The 25,293-nt window shown below is 65.4% G+C and overlaps 9 protein-coding genes across 9 annotated transcripts in view; 4 read left to right on the forward strand and 5 right to left on the reverse strand.

Annotated features, from left to right (window-relative positions):
• Positions 1-123: 123 nt before the first annotated feature.
• AMSG_06170 (uncharacterized protein) lies at positions 124-4,655 on the forward strand (the record flags this gene model as incomplete). Its single annotated transcript, XM_013901906.1, has 2 exons — positions 124-3,790; positions 4,030-4,655. The coding sequence occupies 2 exons, from the start codon at positions 124-126 to the stop codon at positions 4,653-4,655; spliced, it is 4,293 nt and encodes a 1,430-aa protein (XP_013757360.1).
• Positions 4,656-4,658: 3 nt separating this feature from the next.
• AMSG_06171 (calcyphosine) lies at positions 4,659-5,745 on the reverse strand. The gene is made up of 3 exons (XM_013901907.1): positions 5,494-5,745; positions 4,872-5,193; positions 4,659-4,768 (listed from the first exon to the last, which is right to left on the reverse strand). The coding sequence occupies exons 1-3, from the start codon at positions 5,728-5,730 to the stop codon at positions 4,698-4,700; spliced, it is 630 nt and encodes a 209-aa protein (XP_013757361.1). The 5' UTR covers positions 5,731-5,745; the 3' UTR covers positions 4,659-4,697.
• A 348-nt stretch (positions 5,746-6,093) lies between these two features.
• AMSG_06172 (uncharacterized protein) lies at positions 6,094-8,835 on the forward strand (the record flags this gene model as incomplete). Its single annotated transcript, XM_013901908.1, has 2 exons — positions 6,094-6,105; positions 6,423-8,835. The coding sequence occupies 2 exons, from the start codon at positions 6,094-6,096 to the stop codon at positions 8,508-8,510; spliced, it is 2,100 nt and encodes a 699-aa protein (XP_013757362.1). The 3' UTR covers positions 8,511-8,835.
• Positions 8,521-12,353, reverse strand: AMSG_06173 (STE/STE11 protein kinase; the record flags this gene model as incomplete). Its single annotated transcript, XM_013901909.1, has 3 exons — positions 12,305-12,353; positions 9,904-11,986; positions 8,521-9,880 (listed from the first exon to the last, which is right to left on the reverse strand). Exons 1-3 carry the CDS (start codon positions 12,312-12,314, stop codon positions 8,521-8,523), a joined length of 3,453 nt encoding a protein of 1,150 aa, XP_013757363.1. The 5' UTR covers positions 12,315-12,353.
• A 244-nt stretch (positions 12,354-12,597) lies between these two features.
• AMSG_06174 (uncharacterized protein) lies at positions 12,598-13,557 on the reverse strand (the record flags this gene model as incomplete). The annotated part of the gene is made up of 2 exons (XM_013901910.1): positions 12,598-13,505; positions 13,530-13,557. The coding sequence occupies 2 exons, from the start codon at positions 13,555-13,557 to the stop codon at positions 12,598-12,600; spliced, it is 936 nt and encodes a 311-aa protein (XP_013757364.1).
• Positions 13,558-13,843: 286 nt separating this feature from the next.
• Positions 13,844-15,702, reverse strand: AMSG_06175 (uncharacterized protein; the record flags this gene model as incomplete). Its single annotated transcript, XM_013901911.1, has 2 exons — positions 13,844-15,391; positions 15,598-15,702. The coding sequence occupies 2 exons, from the start codon at positions 15,700-15,702 to the stop codon at positions 13,844-13,846; spliced, it is 1,653 nt and encodes a 550-aa protein (XP_013757365.1).
• A 134-nt stretch (positions 15,703-15,836) lies between these two features.
• AMSG_11948 (uncharacterized protein) lies at positions 15,837-20,292 on the reverse strand (the record flags this gene model as incomplete). Its single annotated transcript, XM_013901994.1, has 3 exons — positions 15,837-17,043; positions 17,447-19,761; positions 20,275-20,292. 3 exons carry the CDS (start codon positions 20,290-20,292, stop codon positions 15,837-15,839), a joined length of 3,540 nt encoding a protein of 1,179 aa, XP_013757448.1.
• Positions 20,293-20,391: 99 nt separating this feature from the next.
• Positions 20,392-23,509, forward strand: AMSG_11949 (uncharacterized protein; the record flags this gene model as incomplete). The annotated part of the gene is made up of 3 exons (XM_013901995.1): positions 20,392-22,620; positions 22,653-22,819; positions 23,077-23,509. 3 exons carry the CDS (start codon positions 20,392-20,394, stop codon positions 23,507-23,509), a joined length of 2,829 nt encoding a protein of 942 aa, XP_013757449.1.
• A 1,364-nt stretch (positions 23,510-24,873) lies between these two features.
• The window catches only part of AMSG_06181 (translation initiation factor eIF-2B subunit epsilon), a gene marked incomplete at its 5' end in the record, with an annotated part of 2,695 nt that continues 2,275 nt past the window's right edge, over positions 24,874-25,293 (forward strand). The window contains one exon of the mRNA XM_013901912.1: positions 24,874-24,897. Within this exon, the coding sequence (XP_013757366.1) occupies positions 24,874-24,897 (24 nt within the window). The remainder of the gene's footprint in view (positions 24,898-25,293) is intronic.

Here is a 25,293-nt window from a genome sequence, read left to right on the forward strand (position 1 = left end):
AGCACAGCCCGTCTCCACTCGAAACTTGCCGGCCGCCAACGCCAACCCCAAAAAGGTCGTGGTTCCCCGCTTTGCCCACAGCCACCCCACCCCTCTCTCACGCACCCGGCCCACCTCGCGTGAATGGCGCCAGCCTTGGCTGCCCTCCTCGATGCCCTTCCTCCCGCAGCCATAGCGTATGCTGAGCGCCTCAAGGTGGCGTATACCGAGGCTCTGGAGCCACTTCCACCGCCAGCATGTGTGCCCTTCGCCTCGCCGTCGGCTGCCGCCGCCGCTGCTGGCGCAGGCTTGGCGCCAACCCCCGCGCCGGCAGCCACCACCGTCATCGGCCGGCTGGTAGCCTCGCCGGTTGTCCCAGGTGCGCTGGTTATCATTGACCTCGATGCTGCATGCCACGATTCGACCCGCTCTGTCAACGCGGGCGCAGCCGTGGCTCTCGTCGCTCCGCCGGCCCTGCTCGGTCCTCATGCCCAAGGCGCGCCGGTCGTCGTGTGGGGTACCCTAGCTCGATCTGCTCGCGGCCGTCCGGCTGTTGTGCTCTACGCCACACAGATAGTTGCACTTGGTGCGCCACCGGCTAGCACGCCGTTCCTGATCGAGGCGCATGCGCCGCTCTCGGTCGCGCAGGCCATGCTCGCCACCGATGCCACCCGCCCGTCGCTTCCGGATCCGCGGCCAGGCGCAAAGCGTAAGCGCCGTGCCAGTGCCAAGCTTGCCATCTTTGGCAGACTCGTCGCCAAGTCGCCTATTCATCGCTGGGGCGCAGGCACGCTCTCGTTCTTCATCGAGCTCGAGTCGGGCGGCGTCGCCACCTGTGTCATCTTTGCTGGGCCTCGCCCAGTCCGGTGGTACCCGTTTCTTGCGCTCGGTGCCTCGGTACTCATCACCAATGTTCGCAGCAAGGCAATGCTTCAAGGCACGGCTAATGAGCGCGCGGTGTTTGCAGTCTCGTCCACGGGCGGATCGGTCCACGCCTGGGATCCCAACTACGCTCCGCCGCCGCTCCCTGGATCAGCGGCCAAGCGGCTTCGCAGTCTCTCCGGCCGTGCAGTCTCGCCGAAAGCTGCTTCCCAGCTCCCGCCGCCGCTCCTCTCGCGGACCGCCTGCATTGCGTATCGCGGAGTCATTACCGCCGTCGCTCCGGAGGAGGCCAGTGTCATGCTCGACGGCGCCATCCGCCTCTTGCTTTCGCACCACCCGACGTCGGCGCTGGGGCTGGTTCTTGTTGTCGGTTCCCGAATTCGTGCCTGCAACGTGCATGTTGTGCTGGATCCGGAAACGTCGCTTTTCGCTGGCCTCGGCGCGTGCTCGTACTCGACGATCGAGCTTGTTGCACCGCCGCCTACAGCCGCGTTAACCGGTAGCCTTGTCCCGCCGTTCCGTCTCGCTTCACGAGCGATGGCGCTGCACTTTAAGACCATGACTTGGCTTGACTACTATCTGCTGTTCAACAAGCTGGCAGCGACGCTCGAGACTGCGTTCCATGCCTCGCTCAAGCGCAAGCACATTCGCGGCTCAGAGCGGGCTTCGGGCATCGACATCGGCCTCGCGCACTACCTGCTCAAAGCGTTGGGCGCGCTTTCGGCCAAACGCAACGTCACCTCTGAGTTTCTGGCACATCCTGGCGGGTGCCATCTGGCGTGCTTCGGTTCAGACGACGACGCGCGTCCGCAAGTTGCGGTCCCATCGCAGCTCGACAAGGCACGAGCACCCGGGGGAGCCCTTGTCGGCTTTCTAGTTCCGTACCGCGGCGGTCTTGCGCTCCGCGACGACCGTGCTCTTGTTCCGATTGTAGCGTCGGATGCTCGCAGCGTGGTACGGTCATCCTCGCTCGGGCACCTCTACCTCGTGACCGACTTTCGAGTTGTGGACGACGACGGCAGCGTGACGTTTGTGGCGTGCGCGTTGCAAAACGCTCGATGCCTCCTCCATGAGCGCCTATTTCCGCTCATGCGCGCCATCGCACTCCCGCCACCGCCACCGCCGCTGCCGAGCACGGCGACAACGCTAACGCCGCCGCAGAAACCTGACCCGTTCTCCACAAACGAGCTGGTAATGGCGGTGCCGGAAGCGACGCCGGCGCCGTACCACACGCTCATTGAGTCTGTGGACGGACGGCGGGCACGGACGGTACCGTCAGGCGTGCTCAAGCCGTATTTGGGAGCAAAAGTGCTTTGCGAGCTCACCGATGGAGTCGAGCGGGAGTGGCCCGGCGCGCTGCTGATTTACGTTGTCCACGTCTCGCCCGTGATGGACGGTCGATGCCACGCCGAAGTCAAGCTCCTCCCGCCTCCAGGTGCGCTTGCGCCAGTCACTGCAGGGCTGCTTGTGCTCGAGCCATCTGCGCTCCTTCACCGTCCAATTCTCCACCCGCGTTGCCTGTACTACATGTTCAACGTTCTGGCGACGCTGCCGGATGGGAGCCGTGCGATGGTGCGGAGCCTGGCCCAGCTGCTGGTCGCGCTGGGCGGGCGGGTCGGCGCGTCGCCGGCGACCAATTTGAGTGCGTTCTCGCGCAAGTTCCAAGCGTCGCGGCTCGGTGCGGTGACGACTGCGGCTGCTGGCGTCTTTCCGGTCCTCACACTCAGCGACAACGCTGTTGTTGAGTCTGTCGGCGTTATTGGTGACGACGAAGCCGCCGCGCTTGGCGGAAACGTTCCGCTGGTGGCGTCAGAGAAGGTGGCGGCGATTGTGCGTGCGCTGCGTGCACACGATGACGCCGCTGAGGTTCCGAGCTCGATCGGCGAGCTGGCGCTGGTAACGCTGCCCATTTCGGCGTACCGGTACCCAGAAAACTACGAGCGTGTAGTGAGCGTCGAGGCGCTTGTTGTGGCGCGCGAGGCGAGTGGCGAGCCGGCGATGACGTGGTGCGTGACGCTCCGCGATACGCGAGCGGCGCACACGTTGTCGTGGTATGTGGACACTGCACAGTTTGGATGGATTGGTGGCCTTGTTTCGGGCGCGCGAGTCGAGCTCTCGCGGGTCATGTGCAAGATCTCGCGGTCGGGTAACATCTACCTGGTCATGGCGGCGACAACGAGCGTGGTGGTCCGTGGCTGGGTGGAGAGCGAAACATGCGATGCTGCAGTGGAGGCGCGGCTGGAGCCCGCCTTTCCGCTGGCGCAGTACTACGCGGTAGGGACGATCATGCGGCGGGTAGTGCGGATCCGCGGCTCGATCACTGCGCTCTCTGGTCTGCGGCTGGTATGGAAGTGTCTCGGGTGTGGCGAGACGCTGGGAATCCCGGGCCGGTGCGCGGCCGGGTGCGTCCGCGCGCCGAGCAAGTTCTTCCTCGACGCGACGGTCTTTGTCGATGACGGCAGTGCCGAGGCGACGGTCTTTGTTGACGGCGATCTCGTTTGGCGGGTGCTCGGCCTCTCGCGGCGGCGCGGGCAGATGATGGCGGCGATGGCCAAGCGGCACGGCGCGTTGATCTTTGCACGGCAAGGCACCCGACTGGAGCTCGTCTCCAAGCCAGAAGCACTTGCCGATCCGCGTGAGCACGAGCTTCGGCAGCTGGCGCGGGCTGCAAATGCGCCACGGGTAGCGCGACAGGTCTGGATGGCAGTCCGGCGGGTGGCGCGAGCACGGTCCGACGCAGCTGTCACTACCACGCCCGACGATCTCCCTCCGCCGCTGGCGGGCGTGCTCCGGTTCAAAACGCTGCTTGTCGACGGGGTCCATGCGCCGACGCTCGCGCTTCCGCGGCTGTATCTCAAGGCTGTAGCCGTCGATGAGGTCGACGCCGCCGCCCACATCGAGGCGCTCCTTGCGAACCTGTCGCTCGGCAGTCGGTGACTTGGTGACTCGCTCAGCGACCACTCCACTCACATGCACCGCCGACGGACCGGAGGCCGGCGCCGCACCCGAGGCGGCCCGCGGAGGTAGGTAACGACTCAAATACACTGTATGGAGAGGCTTGGGTGTGGGGAGGTGCAGCTCACCGCGAGCGCGGCGGTGACAGGTCGAGCGGTGGTGAGGGGCGTGGAAAGCAGCGACGCGGGGCGGACGAGGTGGTGGTGGCGGTAGCCGAGACGGCGGAGAAGGCGCTGGTGCAGTTGCTGGAGGAGCGGCCGGAGCGGCCGATTCATGCGCTCGCGCAGGCGTTTGCAGCCATGGCCGCGGCCGAGGAGAAGGCGGCCGATGGGCTCGCTCCGGTCGTGGAGCCGCTGCGGCCGGTGGCCCGGGCGAGGGTGATGGACGCTGTAGCTGCTGCATGCGCTGCTCCGGAGCGATGGGAGGTGGCGGCGGCAGCCGAGGTCGGCGAAGATCTGGACGATGGCGAGGTTGACGGCCTCTCTGGCGCAGGCCTCGGGATTCTCTTGCGACATCTCCCGTTTGCGGTGCCGGAGGCCGGGCGGGCGGCTGTGGATGGCGTAGTGGCGGCACGCGCCGACGAGCTAGTCTCGTTCCGGGAGGCTACTGCGGGAGCCGAGGTGTTGGCGGTGATGGAGGCGATGGCGACTGAGGCCGGCGCGCTGTTTGACGCCTGCGACGTGTCTGGCGCCGGCGCGCTTCCGCGCAACATGGCGCGATCGCTGCTTAACGACGCCGGCGCGCCTTTCGACGCCATCCCGGCTGACGGGGGCGCCGATGGACTCGTGAGTCGCCGCGAGTTTGTGGCTGCCATGATTGCGCTTGCGCCGCGGTCGTGAGGCGGAATGAAGCGGAGTTTATGGGTTGGCAAAGTGGGCTGGTTAAAGGCCCCACGAGTTGCGCATCATGAGATCAAACATGACGTCCTTGTCCAAGCTGGCCGAAACGCCCCCTGTAGCAGACACGATAGAAGAGGGGAGAGAGTGAGTGCGTTGGTGAGTGAGTTGGGAGGGGGGGGGGGGGGGGGGAGGGGGAGGGGGTCATGGTGTACGTACAGTAGTAGGACTCGAACTCCTGCTTGGTGACGACGCCATCGGGGTTTGCAGGCGAGTCAAAGGAGCGGAGGAACTGGAGGAAGACCTTCTCTGCGTCCCACTCGCCAGACATGTACTTGGGGTGATGACGGGGGTCGTACGAGTGGGCCAGATCCTCGACAGTGACGACACCATCTCCGGTGACATCGATCTTGCGGAAGGCCTGATCAATGAGAGCAAGACGAGAGTCCGACATGGGCGGGCGCAGATGGTACAGCATCTCATCAAAGTTGATCGTCCCATCGCCGTTGGTGTCAAAGTACTGCGCCAGCCGCTCGACCTCCTGTCCGAGGGAGGAGAAGGCGAGAGGGAGTGAAGAAGCCGATGGTTGGGGGTGTACGGACATGGGTATGTACATGGGTATGTATAGGTGTGGGTATGGGCATGGGTGCGGGTGTGTGTGGGTGTTCGGTGGTGAGTGTCCAGTGTGAGAAGGGGAAGGGCCGCAGCAACAGGGCCATGTTCACGAAGTCGCCGTTAGCTCTTCCGGGACGGTTCCGGGGGGGGTAGGGTAGGGGCAGGGGGGCAGGGGGCAGGGGGCAGGGGGGGGGGATGGCAAGGAAAGGGGGAGGAAGGGGCGTACCTCCTGGCTCACGTGGACGCCGTAGTCGCGCAGGCCCTTGGCAAACTCGGGGACAGAGATGCAGCCCGAGTTGTCGTCGTCCATGACACGGACCCACTTTGAGAGGCCCTTGATGCCCGAGGCGCCACGGGCGAGGCATGCAGCACGGATCTTCTCGATGATCTCGCCGAGGTCACGGGGGGTTCCCGATGGTGCCATTGCCTGGCCCTGGTCCTCGTAGTATCCGTAGTTGGACATGTCGCTCTTTCTTCTGCGTCGAGTGGTCGCCCTCCAGGGGGTGTCTGTCGGTTTGAGGCTAACGACGAGCCACTCGATGGTTCCAACAACAAACCCATCGATTAATTGGGTATCCTATCGATTGACCACCCATCGATAAACTGAACAACAAACCCATCGATTAACTGAACAACAAACCCATCGATTAACTGAACAACAAACCCATCGATTAACTGAACAACAAACCCATCGATAAACTGAACAACAAACCCATCGATAAACTGAACAACAAACCCATCGATAAACTGAACAACAAACCCATCGATTAACTGAACAACAAACCCATCGATAAACTGAACAACAAACCCATCAATTACCCCCAACATGCCATGCCATGTCATTAACAGGTGCAGGAATGGAACACCCCCCCCCCCACCCCTCTCCTCCTCCCCCCCCAACCCGCCCTGCCTTCCCATGGCCACCCCAGAGCACGGCCAACCAACCGTGCTCTCCCTTGACGATCCTGTGCTCTTTGCCATTGCCGAGCCCATGCTTGCCCCCCCATGCCCTCCTCCTCCTCCCTCGCTCTCCTCCTCGCCGCGGCCTACGCACCCACGAGCCTCACCCCTCCCGCGGCCTTCCCCGCCGTCGGTGCCCTCACCCACCTACGGCCATCCCCAACCACAAACTCTCCCGCACAACCGCCCGCCAAGCCTGCACCGCCCGCCAAGCCTGCACCGCCCGCCAAGCCTGCACCACCCGCCCCGCTCGCCCCACTCTCCTCGCTCTCGCCCTCCTTCCGCCCCGCAGAGTTCCGCGACGGCTCGTGGTTCGCCCGCCTCGTTGTCACCCTCCTCTCGTCCACCCTTCCGCCACCGGAGGCCCGGGCGCATAGGAGCACCGTCCTCCGGGCCGCCACTCCGCTCGCCGAGCGCGATGCCGCCGCAGAGCCCATCATCACCGCCGCCTGCCGCAAGGTGGTCCTCTGCGGCGCCTCGTCTGCCGCCGCCTCCACTGCTGCATCCGCCGCCGCCTTGGGCACCGGCTTGCTCGCAGCAGGCGCCGCCTACTCGGCCGTCGGCACCGCACTCGCCGCAGAAATGGTCCTTACCACACAGATCCAGGTCGGCATGGTCATGGACCTCGCTCTCAACTACGGGTACGACTTTGAGGACACCGCCACCCCGAGCCTGCCCGAGGCGCTTATCCTCCGCATGTACCACCTTGCCACCTCGGGCCTCGGCCTCTACGATCCCGAGGGCCCGTTCAACCTCTCAGCCGCAGACGTCCGCCGCTCGTTTGTGCGCGCCGCCGCGGGCGATGAACATGCGCTGTTGCATGTCTCGTCCCGCGTCTTCTCGCTCGTCGCCAAGCCCATCGGCGTCAAGCTCGTCGAGATGACCATGCTCAAGTCGGCCGTGCCCATTGTCTCACTCCTTGCCTCCTCGGGATGGTCGTACTTTTCCACGCAAGCCATCGGCCACGTCGCGCAGCGCGAGCTCAAGGTCGCCTCGTTTGTCTCCAAGACCGTCCGCGCTCTCGTCGCCGCCGCCCCGCAGTTAGCTGCCTCGCAGCCGCTGCAGATCGTCCTCTTCTCGGCCCTCCTCTCCGCCGCTCTTCTTGACGGCTCGGTCTTTCCCTTTGAGGCCGCTGTCTACGACGCCTTTGTCCGCGCCCTCTCGCCCTCGCCGGACATCTGGCCCCACGTCGACTACCTCGTCTTTGGCGCTTTGCCGGGCGCCAATGCTGCCATCGATGAAGACTTTGTTCTTGTCGGCACTCCGCCGGCCTCGTCGTCCACAAGCTCCACCCCATCGTCGGTCTCCTCCTCGTGCTGCCTCACCGCCGCCGAGCTCTCCGGCTCAGACTCGTGGATTATTGTCGACGACCCGTTCGACGCCTATGTCACCCGCCTCGAGACCCTTGCCGCCTCGCACCTCCCGGCCCTCGCCGACAAACGCCTGTGGAACTCGCCGTTTGACGTCCACGCCATTCTCACCGGCCTCTATCTCATGGCCCACGCCGGCGGCGGCCTCGGCGCATCGGCAGGCCTCGGCTCGACCGAGCCTGAGCCTGGATCGTCGGTCCTCGACCTCAAGCTGGAGTTCCTCCGCTCCATGCGCGCCTACCTTCCCGCCTTTGACGTGCCCATTTCACCGCTCACCCTCTCGCTGGCGTCGAGCGCAACCCTACCGACAGACCCAACGGCGCTGCAGCAGCTCATCCGCGACCGCGGCGTCCGCTGCCCAAAGTGTGGCGTCCTTGTCGTCGACCTTCAGTCGGTCACCCTCCCGCACTCGCCCGACTGCGCGCTTTGCAACTTTGAGCGTGAGCTCAAGGCCACCTTCCGCCCCTCGCCCACACTCCTCGCTCTGGCCAAGGCCGCCCTTGACAGGCAGCTCCGCGCCGCCATCACCGACGACCAGGTCGAGACCGTCCGCCGTATTCAGTCAGCTGTCCGTGCGCTCTCGGTCGACCCGCTCGACATCGCCCTCTTTGCCGACGACATCTCACTCACTGTCGCCCGCACCTCCGAGTCCATTCAGGCCTCGGCGCTCGGCTCGATCGCCGTCGCTGCTGCAGACGCTGCCCTCGAGGGCACCTCGCTCCTTGTCGCCACTGCTGCAGACACCACTGTCTACGCCGCAGACACCGCTCTTTGCTGGTCCGCTGCCATCGGTGACTCGGTCGCCGCCGCCGCAGACTACCTCTACGCCTCGGTCACCGGCTCGACCCGCTACCGCCCGCTCCATCTCACCGATGTCTTTACCGACGCTGTCTCTTCGCTCAACGAGCTCTGAGCCGCCGCTCTCAGATCGAGAGCTGCGTGTAGCCCGACGTGTCCGAGCTCATTCGCGGCTTGCCCATCCGCAGCTTGGCCGAGTACGCCTGGATGAGCGCCGGCAGCGAGTCGTAGAACGTGTGGCCCTGGTCGCCCGTGTAGCCGCGGCCAGGCGCAGAGTACAGCTTGGACTGGATAACCGCGCCACGCGAGTCGATGTACGCCACCACAAAGCCGCCGGACGTCGACTCAGAGACACGGACCAGGAACTCGCCCGGCGCCGCGTTGGTCAGCACCCGCGCCGTCTGATCCTTGTTGATAAATCCATGGAACCAGAGGTTCGACATCAGTTCGGTGCAGATCCGCACGCTCTCATGCAGCGGTCCGAACCACTGCAATGCATACTTGAGCGAATCGAGCGTGAGCTGTCCAAGCCCGCGCGGGTTGAACAGCTCGTTGAGATAGCCCTGCTGCTCGGCTGTGAGTGACAGCCCAAGGTACGCCTGAAGCGCAGAGAGGAAGTTTGGCATCAGCACCGCCTGCGCCTGAACCCCAAAATACCGTTCCCAGAACGCCTCGGGCGAGAGGTGCTCCGGCTCAGAGAGCGCGAGCGAGTACACGTCCGCCGGCGACGAAAACGCTGGCTGCTGCCCCAGCGCCACTCCACCGGGGCCAACCGCGTGGTTTGCGGTGCCCGCCGTCGGTGATGCGCCCGCAAACCCTGCCGCAAACCCATTTGCAGGCGTGTAGCTCGACGTCGGCGTCGTCTGCGGCGAAAACCCTGGATGGTAGCCCGGTAAGGCCGACGATGCCGGCGGCGGGCCGGCCACAGACACTCCGCCGTGCATCCCGCCCGCTCCCGGGTACCCACTCGGCGCGCCACCGTGGTGGCCAGGGTAGCCCCCACCGCCCACAGACTGCATCGGGTTCATCCCGCCCACAGACTGCATTGGGTTCATCCCCATGGTCGCCATCCCGGTCGGCGACGGCGTCGCACTCGCACCCATCGCCGACGGTCCCCCGCCCATCGCAGGCGTCGGTGATGGGACCGCAACCTCGTCCACAGATGCAATCCACGGGTGCTGCAGCAGATCCGCCGCCGACGGCCGCTGGTTTGGATCGCGCCGGAAACAGAGGTTGAGAAAGTCGATGCCCGCCGCAGAGAGCCCCTCCGGGTACTTTGGTGAGTCGTTCGACTTGCCGATCTTAAACAGCGCCGTAACCGGCGAGAACTCGGACCACGGCGGCCGCCCGGTAAGCAGCTCGATGGCCACACACCCGACAGACCAGATGTCACACCGGGAGTTGTACGGCTGCTGCAGAACAACCTCGGGCGCCATAAAAACGGCGTGCCCTTGAACGAGTGCAGCGCCGCCGACGACATCGTCCCTGACTCGATGAGCGGCTTGGACGCCCCAAAGTCTGTGAGCTTGATGATGGTCTGCTGCGCCGGTGCAATAAGGATGTTGGCGCACTTGATGTCGCGGTGGACAATGCCGTTCTCGTGGAGGTACTCTAGCCCCAGCAGAACTTGCTTGAGGTATGATCGCGTCACACGCTCCGACACCGGGTACTTGTGGATGAGCTTGGCCAGCGAGCCGCCGGGCACGTACTCGAGGAAAATGTTGAGCACAGCTTGCCCGTCCTCGTTGGTCGCCCGCTCAGTCGCAATGTACCGAACAATGTGCTTGTGCGAGAGCTCCTGCAGAATCGCAATCTCGCCCTCCACCTCCAGCAGCTCTTCCTGGTTTGACTCGGAGATGTTGTCGAGCACCACCTGCTTGACCGCCATCAGCTCCGCCGTCGCCTCGTTCATGCCCAGGTACACCTTGCCGAACGCGCCCGACCCCAGAAGCTCGCGCTTCTGCCAGTGGATCGTCCCTGACGGCCCGTACGTCGGTCGGCCCTGCTGCGACATCCGCATCGCCGCCGTCGACCGCACCCCCAGCTTCTGCCCACGCGTCGTCGCGCCCATCACAGGCATTGACGCGTTGAGTCCAGACGCCGGCACACTCGCCGGCACACTCGCACGCGGCGAGCCGCTGGACCCGCCCATTGTCGGCTGCGACGACACCCGCGGAAAGCCAGCGTGCCCAGGCACCAGCGAGTCCGGCGTTCCCGGCACGGCACCGCCCGACGTCCCAGACCCGGACCCAGACGCGCACTGGACAATGAGATCGATCTTCTTCTTGCTCGCGTGTTCGTCAAGCATGTACGCAAAGTCGTCTGCGTTGATCACATCAATCAGCGTCCCGTCCGCCCGCTGCCATGAAAGGTACACCGCCGTCTTGTACGCCTCGTCCATCTGCGTCTGTAGCTTGGTGAACGGATCCGTCCTCTCGATGCGGAGCAGCTTGAACGCTCCTTTGAATTTGCACTTGAGCACCACTGTCGAGGAGACCACCGCTGGTTTTGCTCCCGCTGCGCTGCCGCGCCCGCCAGAACCACCTGAGGATGCCACCGCCACTGCCGCAGACGCAGCCCCGGCTGCCGTCAGCGAGGCGAGTCCAAGCGTGACCAGCGGCGGCGGCGGAAGCCGCACCGAAAGCGTCTCTGCCGAGAGCACATCCCGCGCCGTGTAGCCGCCAAACACATACCCGGTCGAGTCAACCGCAGCACTCACCGCAAACGCTCGCCCAATCCCGGCCGCGTCTTCGTCTTCGCCCGACGCCGGCACCCACCCGGCAGACGGTGCCTCGAGGTTGAGCGCCACCGCATTGCTTAGCAGCGCCACTGGCGACCGCCGCGCAGCGCTCAGACCGCCGTGCACCATCAGTGTCGAGCCGATGAGCACTCCAACGTGTCCGTATCGCGCCTCGGCGCTCACCTCCACCATCCGCCAATGGCCTGTCGCAAGATTGAGCACGCATGTGTCACCGAGCACTCCCTCGCTCGACGAGTACCCGCCGTGAACCACCAGGCACGGCACCCGCTCGCTCCCACCCGACCACATCGCAACCACCGCGTGCGCCCGCGGGCTCGGTGCACCCGACGTGCCTACAACCTCCCACGCCCCAGTCTGCGGCTCGAGGGCAAAGACCTCGTTCGAGTACCCGTCGCCCCCCAGACCGCCAAAGATGACCACCCGCTCGCCTGATCCCAGCGCCGCGCCGCCACAGCCCCATCGCGGGCTCGGCCCGGCGCCCGACGACGCCAGCCGCGACCAGAGCTGTGTCCGCGTGTCAAATATGTGGACATCTCCGTAGAGCACGTTGCGCGGGCCGCACCCACCAAAGACCACCAACACCGCATCAACTGCCACCATAGTCGCACCGAACCGCGGCGACGGTGCAGCCTCCGGCGGGCAGGCCAGCTCAGACCACGTGCCCAGCCCCGGGTCCAGCATCCACAGATCGCCCAGCACCCGTCCATCACCGGCAGTAGCACCGTAGCCGCCAAACACATAGAGCGTGCCCTTGACAGCCGCCGCCGCCGCCATCTCCCGCGCTTCGGGCCTACCACCTGCTCCTCCGCCATCTCCGACTGTGCTCCATCCTGTGTATGTGCATGTGCGCATGTATGTGTGTGTATGTGTGTGTGTGTGCCCATACCCGCCCCGTGAGTCGCCTCCCTCTTCTCTTCCCCCCCTCCCCCCCCCTCGCGACCTGCCAAGGCCTTCCACCCGAAAAAGGTCGTGTCTTGGCCATCGAAGGGGGGGGGGGGGGGGGGGACACACGCTTCACACCCTTCCCTGCACCCCTTCACACCCGCATGTCCCCATACCCACCACCACCACCACCACCACATTCGCTCTCTACTCCTGCCCTTCTTCCCCCCCCTCCCTCCCCCCTTCCTCCTCCCGAGTGCACGTACGGTACGTCATGGAGACTGTCGTTCACAAGACGGAGGTCGGCGAAAGACGTGTGCTGAACGGTGGGTGGGGGTGTAGAGTGGGTTGGTCACGGGGGAAGGAGGGGGGGGGGGGGGGGGGGGCACCACCTGCATGTGCTACTTGGCGACACTCATGCGAAACACACTGCCAGCGCCAACAGTAATTGCTTTGTCGCTGCCTTCTACTTTACCAACTGAGATCTGATGGCGATCAGACGCTACATATCAATGCGCCCGAGTCCGCTGCTGCGGCTCATAGGCGGCATCAATACGTGTCAAAAGACGTCCATGCACCGCAGCATCTTGTACATGAGAACGATGCCGATGAGGCCAGGCAAGCCAAGGCCGACAAGTGTGCCGATGCTTACGTTGAGGGCGTACTGTCGAGCCGCAGGAAGGTCGGCCCACTCGACAATGACCACAGAGTCGGCCGGTACGCCGAGCTGCAAGTTAGCGTCCGCAAAGTGGGTGATCGAGTCGGCGACCGCGCCGCGGCAGAACTTGCTGTAGAGCTTCGAGTGAATGACGGCCGCCTGGCTCCGTCCCGGATCGTACCACAGTGACTCACGTGCGTAGTCCACCGACGGAAAGATGCGACACCCGATCGCAGTCGTCCGGCACGAGCAAGCAAAGACCGAGACTTCCCTGCTCCCCACCGCAGTCACAGGCACTGCGATCTGCGCTGCCTTTTGCTTTGAGCTCTTGGACTTCTTCGACGAGCTGAACCGCTCGCCCACCGCATCCAGATGGAACTCGTGGCCGCCGGTAAAGTCGGCAAAGGTCTTGCCGCGCAGCGCCTCGAGCTGGACCGAGCTCTGCGACGGGACAGGCCCAGTGTAGTACGAGTCCGACGAATCGATCTCAGCCACCACCGCCAGATAGATGCATCCGACAATGGTGGCAACACCGAGCGTGGTCGAGATCACCGCGACCGACATGCCCGAGATGGCCATGACATCGCCAAATCTGCGGGTGCACACAGCACTGACGATCAGTAGCGTAAGCAAGACCACAGGCACGCCGGCAATCGTCACCACAAGGCCAACAATCAGCCCGACGTTCGGATTGTGCCAGGCGTGCGAGCTAGCGAGGCAGGCCGAATATACGATGAGGTGCAGAGCGACGATGGCCACAAAGAACACCACCAAGCCATTGACTCGCATAGCCGGACACGTCCATTCAGCTCTGTTCCCAGCCGGCTGCAGACGCACGACGTTGTGGCCGCCGGCCTCCATCGCCACTGATCCCCGTCGCCGCACGACGGGAGGTTCGGCTGCTGGGGGCATGGCCGGCGGCGCAGGTGTGGCCGCTGGTTGCGGCACAACAGCCACCGGCACCGGACGGCCCTTGGCGGCCACTGCGTCATCGTAGGACGGCAGCGCGGCGTCCCACAACTCCACATGGGTGGAGGACATGGACCTCGCGTGAGGCTGGTATGTCTGTGATGGCAGTCGTGGCTAGTCAGCCACCCGCCGGAGTCAAGTGGCAGCTGAACCACAGCAGCGCAAAGCGTTCAATTGGTCACTGCGCATGCTGCAGAATGAGGTGGTAGCCCTCCAGCCGCTCGGCATCACCCGAACGGACGGCATCGCACATGTGGAGAATGTCGTCGGTCTCAAAGAGATGGACCTGAGCGAGGAAGAGGAGCATGTGAAAGTCGGCAAAGACAGCGGTGAGCGGCTCGTTCTCGTGGGTGAGGAACCGGGTTTTGACGTGCATGAGCGTGGCGGCGTCGCCGATGCGGTGCTCAACCGGAAAGTCCCCGGTGAGGCCGCCAGCGTGCGGAGTGACCGAGTGGATGCGAGCGTAGAAGAAGACTGCCGGCGGCGCCTGCGTCTCCGAGTGCTGGAACTTGACGTCCTTGACAACGGGAACAACCGAGACGTCGTGGCCGTAGGCTGTCGAGTCGGGCGGCGCAAAGTACCGCTTCTTGGCGAGTCGCACCGCAAGTGGTGTGAGCTGGAAGGCCAGCGCCTGCAGGTTGTCACCGAGGATGGAGACGGTGAGAGTGACAAACTTGTCGTCAGCACCGAGCGCCGCCATGCGCGTCGCCGCCAGACGCAGCTCAGCGCCACGCAGAAAGTTCTCGGCGTCGTTCACCGCCCGCGTAAAGATGAAGCCAACCAGGCTCCGCCCCAGTCGCTCGCTCATGGTGCGGACAAGCTCAAACTCAGCTGTCGCCTCATCGTCGTCGGCGTAACTGAACCCGCTCCACTCATCATACGCCTGCTTCGGCTCGTAGATGTAGTCAATTCGCACCACGCCCGAGTCCTCGTCGAGGACGCCAAAGAGCAGACCCGAGCGCTGCGCCACAAACGCGCCGTCGTGCCGCGCAGGCGCGAACCGGTTGATGGCCTGAGTGTCGACCTGCACACCGGCCACACTTGCTTCGGCCGCGTTTTTGATGACAGGCATCTGGCCCATAGTTCCGTGCATGCAGTGAACGCACCGCCCGTTTGGCCCATGGAACGGGCACCGGATCCCGCCGTCCTCGTCGACCTCCTCGGACGCCGACGACGATGACACGCAGTTGGGGCAGCTCATTGTTGACGGATGAGTGCACTCCTGCTCCGCCGGCTCTGACGCTCCGCCGCCGTCCAGGCACGCCGGGCATCGCATCGATGGCGGATGCGCGCACTTGCGGACCCAGCCGCTACTCCCGGCCTTGGCCTTCTTCTTCTTCTTCTTCTTCTTTTTCTTGTCCTTCCCACTCTTGCTCCCGGTGCAGTTGATGCAACGGGTCGTCGGCCCATGCGAGCACTTGGCCGCGCCGGTCACTCCGCCCTCGGCCTCGGACGGCATGCAGATGAGGCACGAGACACCCTCCGGATGCGAGCACTTCATCACCCCTGTCGCCTCCCCCTTGCTGCAATGGAGGCAAGTAAACTGCGGCGCGTGCTTGCACCGCTGTGACGCCGCCGCCCGTCCGTCCACCGCATACACCAGGCTCCCATGCACAATGCCCAGCTCGCCCACCGGCCCAGATCCACGGTACACGTCCTTGGGCTTGCGCTCGCGGGCAGAGTACAGCCCCAGCTCGCTGGCCGGAATCTTAGTCACAGCCTCCACCTACACATATACAAAGCCACGCCCCGTCTGTCAGTCACTCTCTCCCTCTGCCGCTGCCGTCCTTTCCCCCCCCCCCCCTCCCCCTTCTCCCCCTCCCCTGCTCTGACCTGATCGATCGCGACCTGATCGATCGCCATTTCCCGAAGAAGGTCGCACTCTCACACTGGCCAAACTGCAACCACCACGCCCTCCTCCCGCCCACGTACAGCCTTCTTCAGCTCGGCGAGCGTGCCGGTGCTGGGGAACGAGACGTTCACTTGGCCGCCATCTTCTTTCTTTACCCGCACAGTAATCAGCCGCGTGTCGGCCATGGTCGGCGTGGAGAGTCGGGTGTCCGTCTCGGAAGCAGACGCCCGTAGAGCGCTGGGCGCCCAAGATCGCTGGCTCATCCGCCAGTTAGCAGCCAGTTCAGTCACTCCGCGGCAGGGCTCATAGGAGGGCCGGATCAAGCAGTCGATGAGCTCTTGAAACCAGACGAGGCAAGGTGCCGGGCTTCAAAGCCGTTTGACCGATCGACGCCGTCCCATCGGTAGCCTGGCGCAATGTCGAACCGGTTGGCCGGCGGCCGGCCGAGGGTGTACCGTGGCCGCGCATCGGCAAAGCTCGGCCCACTTTGGCCGCTCGCTCCCCCGGCTGCCTGTGAAGATGCTAGCAGTGCCATCGGATCGTCCCATCGTGACTTGGTCTGCATGAGTGCGGCAACCGAGGCGTCCTTGGACGACTGGGCCAGCGGCGTCGCTGCCACCAGCCGCGCTTCTGCAGCCTGTGCCTGTGCGCTAGCCATCTGCGCCAGCCCGGTGCCCCAGATAGGAACCTCTCCACGACGCTTGCGCGCGGCTGCAGCCTCAGCGGCCGCGGCCTCGCTGGCAGTCATCCTGCTTCCGTCCTTGTTGCGGTAGACGGTGGTGCCGGCCTCGGCAGTGCCCACATCGCTTGGCGCCCGGCGTTCTCTGCGCAGCGGCCGTACAACCCGCGATGGCTCCACCGCCCGCACCGAGACAACCTGCGCCAGCCACCCACTTCCATCATCGTCCGACCACTCGGCGCCCAAGCTGCTTGACGAGACCGACCATGCGCCGGATCCCGACCACAACGGCTCGCCCTCAAGCGCCCCGCCCGGCCCCGCTCCATCATTGCCAGACGACGACGAAGAGTCGTGGCGCATCCGCCGCCCGCCGCCCGAGTACGATGATGAGCCCTCCCGCCCGCTACCACTCCCGGACATCGACCGGGTCTGCGACGTACGCTTCGACCTCCGCCTCCGCTTCCGCTTTCGCTTCCGCTTCGCCTTAACCCTTCCCGCCGACGCCTCGCCCTGCCTGCGCCCTCCATGCTTCGCTTCTCCGCGCCACACAAACTCGCCATCGTCCATGGGTGCCAATCCCGCCGCCATCCCGGCCCCGATCCCGCCACCCATCGCGCCCGCCGAACCCGGCGCCATCACCGGTGCCGACCTCCCGGACGCGTCGCCATACTGAGCAAGAATCTTGTCGACGTCGACCATGGGCTTGCAGCCTTCCTCGCCATGATCCTTCCGCTTGCCCTTGCCCTTGCCCTTGCCCTTGCCCTTGCCCTTGCCCCGCCGCCGCTTGGCCGTCCGCCCCTCACCGCCAACACTCCCGTCACCACCGCTGCTCCGCCGCCGCTTCCGGCTCTGCTCGTCCATGACTTCCACACCTGCTGCACTACCGCAACGACTTGCCGCTGTAGAAGGCTTTCCCGCACTCGCTCGCCGCCACCAAGACGAGTCTATGTGTCCCACCCTAGCCCTACTCCCCCACTGTGGGCCGGGGGGGGAGGAGGGGGCGAGGGGGGGCCGCGGGCGGCGCCAGCGCAGGGCGACTCAGCCGGGTTGACACCCAGCACATCGCCCCCCTCCCCCCCCTCTCCCTCGACGACATACACTATATGGATCTCTTCCACTTTCTTTTCTTCGCCATGATGGCATGCAACCGAGGTACGATCGCAAAGTCGCGCAAGCACCCTGCACTCTATTTGCCATGGGCCGATGGGGATGCAGAGTCGTGATCGTAGTGTGCAAGGCAGCGGACGTACGAGTCGACAATGCCCGAGATGGCGACCGCATCTTCAGTGATCTGGTCGCCCTCAAGCGAGGTCTGGAGCATGGCAAGGACCCTACGGACACCGGCCCGGCTCCCGCCCTTGTGCAGGAGACACGAAGAGTGCTCTTTGCGCCAGGCCGCAAACTTGGCCTTGACGCTGGCCAGACTGCGCTTGGCCTCCATGAGCTCGGCGTCGATGGCGGTGTTGGCCCGCTTCAGCGTAGCGGCCTCGTCGCGAGCCGCGCGAAGCGCCGCGTTCGCCTTTTTGCGGAACGCCTTGGCAGCAACAGCGTCCTTTTCCATCGCGTACGAGAGCGACGAGAGCTGCGACTCGGCAATCCGCAGCTCATTGGCTTTGGCCTCCAGCGCAGCCTCGGCGTTGCTCTTTGCCGCTGCGCCCTGCATCTTGGCCTGCTTGGCCTGTCGCCGCCCGGCCACAGCGCCGCGTCGGGCGTCGCCGGCAGACTGTACCACCCGGGCGCTCAGCGCCTCTACCTCGTCTGCGCTGGCGTCCAGACCAAGGTCGTTGATGCCCCGCAGCTGCAGGGCCTCAGCAGTCGAGACCAGGCCCTGAAGCGCAGCGTACGCTATCCGCGCCATCTTGTTCTCGCGCTCGGAATCGTTGGCCTGCTCCCGAGCAACACGAACCTCGGACGCGAGCAGCTCAAACGTTGCCTGCATCGTGTCGAGCAGTTGGTCCTTCTCGTCGTTGATGGCCTGCAGTGCAATAACCTTGGCAGTCAGGTCAGGGCTTGCTCCTGGCGATGGTTCCACGGCAGCACCGCTGAACACCTCGCGCGCCTGCACCGGTGTAAGTGGCGCGTCGGCTGCTCCCTGCAGGCGTGCCAGCTGCGCTTGAGTCCGCGACGTCGATGGCGTCAGCGGCGTCTCCGCCACTGGCGCGGACGTAGCCGGCGTGCTCGCCGCCTGCAGCGTACGAGCCCGCATCAGCTCGGCCTCCAGCTCGGCCACGCGTTCGGCCGAGCGGCTGGCCTTGGCACGCACCATAGCAAGCTCAGCAGAAAGGGATGCCGTGTACACCTCCGACTCGTCAGTTCCACTCGCTTCGGCGCGCGCCTCTAGTAGGCTATGGGCATGCTCAAGCTCGCCTTCTAGTGCACTGACGCGAGCAGCCGTGGCCTCAAGCTCACGGACTCGAGCCCGCAGTGCGATAGCTTCCACATCCGACGACGGCAGCGAGTCCACATCCGGTGGCGGTGCGGCGCGAACGGCGTTGAGCTCGCGCTGTGCCGCACGGAGATCGGCCTTGGTCAACCCAAGCTCAGACGCCGCCTCCAAATACTGCTGGTGCGAGGTGTCGAGCGCAGATTCGAGCTGAGCCACAAGGCTTTCGAGCTCGGCGACGCGCACGCTCTGGTCCGGGGAGACCGAGAGCGCGTGCGTCGGCGGAGCAGGCTCAGGCATTGCACGCAGCAGAGCGACGAGATCGGCCTCGCTTTGAGCAGCCTCGCCCTGCTGAGCAGCAAGGATGCGCTCAGCTGTGGCCTTGTGAATTGACGACCAGTGATCGTGCATCTCAGCGTAGCGCTGGTTGGCAGCCTCAATTTGCGCCTCCCACTGCGCTTGGCGCTTCTTGTACAAGGCGGCGGCGGCGTCGAGCTTGGCCTTGAGCTGGCGAATCTGCTCCTCGAATGCGTGCGAGACCGCCATGGCCGACTCGAGCTGAGTCTTGTGCTTGTCACCGCGGAGCTCGGCATCGCTGGCACGGCGTTCGGCCTTGCGGGCGTCCGCGGTCGCACGTGCAGCCTCGCGCTGGGCCTCCTTGACCGCTTCGCGCGCACGGCGAACCTCGTCCTCCATCGCCGTCACCCGCTTGTCAACTTTGAGCGCTGACCGCGCGCGCTTGACCCGCGCTTGAGCCTCCATCCGCACCCTGGCGTCCTTGTCGCGATAGTGGGCTTTGGCGGCGGCGAGCTCAGCCTTGGCCGCCTTGGCCTCTTCCTGCGCGGCGGCAGCAGCGTCCTCGGCGGCACTAACCCGATCGCCGAGCGCCTTGACCTGCAGCGCCCGCTCGCGCAGCTTTGTTCTTAGCCGCTGATAGGTGGCCGAGTCCGACTTGAGCTCGCCATTCTCGAGGGTGAGGGCCGTGATGCGGCGGGCGGCCTTGGCGAGGTGATCGGCCAGGCACTCGAGCAGGAGATCAGCCTCTCCCTGCTCGGGACTCTTGCCTTCCTCCTGCTCAGCCCCAGCCGTCTCCCTCGCCGCATCCAGCGCCGCACTCACCGCCTGCACCTCTGCACCCATCTGCGTCATCTCCAGCACGGCCTTGACCTCGTCCGGATGCAGCTCGCACAGCCGCCGTCGCCGCCACCCATCGTCCTCTTGCCTGCTGCTCGTCACCCGTGCTCCGGCTCCGGTCCCGGCTCTGGCTCCGGCTCTGGCTTTGTCTCTAGCCCTAGCTCTCGCCGACATGACTTCCCCTCAGGGTAAGGAAAGTGGGAAGGGGGGGGGGGGGGGGAGTGTGGCGTGGAGTGTGGCCTGTCCGCCTCCGCGTGCCGGCGTGTCGTTCCCCAGAGTTGGCGGAAATGGCGCCAATGCGCCAAAGTGTGGTGGCAGGTGGTTTGGCCACGGAGCGGAACGAACGAACGAACGAATACACCAAGGACAGATAATCGTTGGGAAGTGGTAGCGGGTGACTGCCCCCCGGGGATTGCCCCCCGGGGCTTTCCCCCCCCCCCCCCCCCCCCCGGGCCCCCCGCCCCCCGCCCCCTGCCATCTTCTCCATCACCGCATGTATAACACTCATCGGTTGCCAATTACATCATCCTCCCCCTCGACTCCACAATCCCCCACACACACCCTTTGCATCGCCTCCATCACCTCCCTTCACACGGCCTCTTCCACCTGCCGCTGGCTGCCAGCTCTGTGATCACACACTCTCCCTCCCACCCCACCTGACTCGACTGGGGCAGGCGGATGGCGGCAGAGCCCGAACTGGTGTTTGTGGTGGCTCCGCCAGGTGACGACGGACGTGTATACCATGCAGCAGTCGGGCGTGAGCGGGTCCGTCGGCTGTCTCCGGCCGAGGTCTTTGCTAGCGAGTCTGGGCCTGCCCGCAGCAGTGGTGGTGGTGATGGCGGTGCGGACGGAAGGCACTTGTCGCTGCGGATGGTGGTCAATCGGGTGAAGGAGATGCTGATGAATGGCGAGGAGGTGCTGATCGACGACGATGGGGATAGGGTCAAGCGCCGGGCTGCCTTTGTGGCTCTCCGGACCAAGATCCCTCGCCTGCGCATCCGCTTTGTCGCTCTCGATCCGGCTGGCGGTCGCGCCCAGCTCCTCTGGGCCGCCGCCGCCCGCTCAGGCCCACTGCTGCTTCTGGAGCGCATTGCCGCTGTTACAGACGGATGGTATGGCCCGATGACCACCGCTGGCCGTGATGTGCTCTCTGAGCCGCCGCAGGCGTGGACCTCGATCCGCGGCTATCCAAGCCAGCCGGACGAGCGGTACGATGTGCTCGACGTCATCCGTCTCCCGCTCATCCTCCCCGGCGAGAAGACTGATCCATGGCCGGCACTGGTCTTTGACGCAGAAGTTGTTTTTGATGTCACGCCTTCGTCGCATCATCTCTCTGTGGCGCCAGTTGTCATTCGGCCGCGCACCCTTGCCGCGCTGCGGGTCTGGATCGAGTCGCTCCCGTGCTCGCGCATTGTGCTGGTCGTCAACGAGCTGCTGCTGTTCAACGGCGGGCTCTCATCGGAGCTTGCACCATCGGTTGTTCACAACCAACTGCCGATCGGCACGCTTCGTGCTGCGCTGCGGACCGCATGCTGCGAGCTGGCGGGCCTGCTGCAGACCCCGCTGTATGCCGTGGTCTACACTCTGCCCGAGGCGACGACAGCGGCGCCACGGCATGCGCCACCACTCACCCACGCGCTTGCCCTTCTTCATGGGAGGCACCACCTTGACCTCGATCTAGTCATGTGCGTCTCGGCGTCGTCAGATCGGATGGAGCCGGTCCTCGCCATGGGCATCCACGCCTTGCTCGGTTCGTCGTTTGTAGACACGCTCGGCATGCGTCGAGGAACCTCTTTCCATGGGCCGTCCATCTCTAAGCTACGCAGCTTGCTGCAGTTTCGGATCGGAACAAGGCCAGCGTGGCTCGCCAACGTGGTGTGGATGCCGTGCCCCGAGTCGACATTCCCGGTGTCCTGCGCTCCTTCGTCATACGGCGTCAGAGATGACTCTGCTGTCAACAGAGCATTCTCGCTGGAGCTCGACTCCGAGTCGGATGGCGAAGAGAGAGCAAGTTGGACCAAAAGCGCCAGTCTGGATGCCTTTCCTCTCGCTCCTACCGGCGGTGCTGGCCGCAAGGGCGCGGTCATGTCCGAGGGTGGCGTGGAGCCTGGGCCAGAGGCAGGCGTTCTTCACCTCGGCATCTTTCCGGCCAAATGGCCAGCCGAGGGGCAGGCTAGCGCACGCGAGGCCGGCATGCTTGACGTCGATGCGAGTGCGGCGGCCGAGGCTGTCGGGATGGCGCCGTGCGAGCGGTGGGAGTTCAAGCGAGTGTGCAAGATAGTGCCTGATCCGGACTGGACGCTCTCGACTGTCCATCCGGATGGCTACCTCTGGGACCACTTGCAGGTGCAGCAAGTTGCAGTCGAGATAGCTGGCGGCAAGCGGCACTCGGTAGAGAGCGGCATGCACCTGGCCCGCAAGTTTCGGGCGCGGTTTACCAACGTCTGTTGTAAGGGGCCGCTCATTCTCGGCACAATGGCCGGCACCATGCCCGACCCGTACTCGGTGTGGATCAAGTTTGCCTTTGCTCACCATCCGCCGCACGCTCCGACTGGCATCAAAGCCTTTGGCTGCTCGTGCCCCGCGGCGGCAAAGTCCCGGCATGCATGCAAGCACGTCGTGGCGCTGCTCATGCTCCCAGTCTGGGCGTCGAAGCACACGCCCGGGTCCACAGAGCCGCCCATCATCTCACCGGAAAAGTCACCGAGCTCGCGCAAGCTGCGGGACGCCATCCTCTCGGGCGCCGCCGGAGTTCCGTCGAAGACCGAGGCGGCTGCCTCAAACTCGCTGTCGATGGGCTCATCGTCGCAGCCGTTGACGCCGTCGCTGGTGCGGCCGTCACAAGAGAGCGCCTCCCTTGCGAGAAACCACGCTCCACCTGTTGCGGCTCACGCGCCGGCGAAAGCTGTCGCGGTTGACGACGCGCACGATGCTGTCAGAAACACGACGCGCCGGTTGTCCCACTCCACCGGCCACCGGACACGCACGAACTGCTGGCCAAGGTTCCGGCTGAAGTCGAGCCGCAGCCCGGCGATCGCATGTACTTTGACGCCGGCGGCAACTTTACTTTTCGGCGCACGACCTGCTTGACATGGCGCTCGAGACGGTCAAGCTGGCGCAAGACGCCGTGATGAATGATAAGCCAGAGATCGTGGCAGAGGTCGGGGCAGGGGTCGGGGCAGAGGCCGAGACGGGGTCAGAGCCTGCGACAATACTCGCGCGGCCACCGTTATCACCGTCACCGCCACCAACGCTGTCACCGTCGCCACCACCAACGCTGTCTTCCTTGCCGCCAATTACATCTGCAGTTGCGAGCGGAGGCATGGCAACGTCGCCGGCGCTCATGTCGGAGACTCGGGACAGGAACTCGCTGTCACTGAAGGCGCGAATTTCGGAACTCTCGGCCGCGCTGACCGAGAGTGAGTCGACGCCGGCGCCGACACCGTTCCATCCAAGCTCTCCGCTACGATTGACCGAGTCTGTGGCATCGTTTCCTGCGTCGGAGAGCAGCCCACCGCAGGCGCTCAAATCACCGGCCCGGCGGCCGCTCTCGCTTCTTGCAGATGCGTTTTCGGAGCCGAGCGCCGAGGCTGGGGTATCGCTGGCAGCTTTCGATGACGATGACGATGGCGCGGCTCGCAAGCGCAAGCGTGAAGCCAGCCCGCTGGCACCACCAAGACCACCGCCCAAAACGCGGCCGACAACCGTAGTTGCGCCGTCGGACTCGGACTCGGACTCGGATTCGAGCTCTGGCGCGCTGCTCGGCCTGCTGTCAAAGCATGGGCTCATCGAGTAGGCGACAACTACGGGGAAGGTGCGGAGCCAGGGCAGTTGGGCGCGGAAGCGGTGGCCTCGTTGGCGAGGAGCAGCTGCAGGTCTGCAATTTGCCGCATGCCAGCCTTGAGAACAACGACGTCGTCCTGGAGTGCCATGACCGAGGCAGCAAGCTGCTGCATGTGCGCCGACTTGGACCGCGCCTGTGGCTTGGCTTGCGGCGATCGCTTGAGCGAGAGCTCCGAGGTGTGGACGGCCTGGTGGGTCAACGTCTCGAGCTGGTCGATGACCGGCGCAAGGTCGAGCTTAAAAGCCTCCAGCTGCTCGGCTGCGATGCGGGTAGCGAGCCGTGCGGCTTCATCCGCGGTGGTAAACTTGCCTGCACGCTCGGCCTTGCCCGGCGAATGCGCCGGCTTGGAGGCGACGGCTTCGAGGGCTGTCGACGAGGCATGGAGCGCGGTGGAGGTCTTGGCGTCCACGTCGGCAAGCTTGTCGAGCATGACGCTGCGAGTCGTCTCCTCAGCCGACTCGAGGGCGTGGATCTTGTCCTTGAGACGCAGCAGTGCAGCCGCAAGGCTTTCGATCCGATCGTCTTCCACCTGAGAGGGGAGGCCCGAGACAATGAGTGGCTTGACAAGGGCCTCCATCGCTTTGAGTTCGTCGGCTACCACCGCCAGCGACTTCTCAATATGGTCGTGAAGGCCGTCGACCTCGGCCCGGAGCACCGATGGCAGCTCGGCCGAGGCCTCGAGCGCTGCCATCCGCTGCTCCAACGCATGCAGCGTAGCCGCGCAAGCACACGCAGCGCTGGCGGTAGCCTCAGCGGCGGGCAACTCGGTCGGGGCTGGGGCTGGGACCGGGATCGGGGCCGGCTCGGGCACGGGCACGGGCACGGGCTCGGGCTCGGGCACGGGCTCGGACTGCGGCTGCGGCTGGGGATTAACAGCAGGCGAGAGATCGTCGAGGACAAGTGCGCGGGCCGAGGCTGGTGACGCTGACGGTGAGGCGTGCTGGGCAGCGAGCGCTTCGCGGCGAGCACGGCGAAAGTCGGCAAGCGGCGAGCCGAGGGCGAGGCGGACAACCGGCTCAGCCGAGCGGGCGGGTGAGGCCGGCGGCGGGTGCTCGTGGCGCGGCTTGGCCGCTAGCGCAGCGAGCTGATCCAGAGCCGATGACGGCGGCTTGCGCGGGAGCGAGCGCAAGTGCGGCGAGTCAGCATCGTCATCAGCGCCAGCGCCGGCTGGAGTGCCCGGCGGTGGAGATGGCTGCGGCGGGGGGAGTTTGCGCGGCTCGTCCTCTGCGCGCGGCGAGAGGCCCAGAGAGTGGCGGCCAGGCAAGAGAACTGGCTCCAGGCCGGCCTGCGGCAGCCGATCATGTAGGCGCCTCCCGATGGAGCCGGCAGGGCGCCAAGAGGTAGCGGCATCGGACGCGGAGGCAGCCGACGAGCGAGGGGCACGGGTTGAGGGCTGCTGTGTGAGAGGCGAGGGGCGTGGCGAAGGCGATGCAGCGTGGGCAAAGCGGGCGCGCCACGAGGCAAACGAGGCGTGTATGGCAGCCGAGGGCGAGAGAGAGGCTGGCGGGAGGCCTGTGGCCGGGTCTGACGGCGGCAGTGGGAGGACGTCCGAGGGTGCAAAGGCCGCATTGCGTCTGCGGCGGGACATACTGGCGTGTGTGGCGTGTGTGGTGTGTGTGGTGTGTGTGGTGTGTGTGGTGTGTGGCTACCGGGGGTGGGGTGGGGGTGGGTGGGGGTGGGTGGGGTGGGTGGGAAGGGGAGCTGGGTGGCACCCACTGGCTGACCCCCCCCCCCCC

Source organism: Thecamonas trahens (genome assembly GCF_000142905.1).
Source record: "Thecamonas trahens ATCC 50062 unplaced genomic scaffold supercont1.26, whole genome shotgun sequence".
Lineage (NCBI taxonomy): Eukaryota > Apusomonadida > Apusomonadidae > Thecamonas > Thecamonas trahens.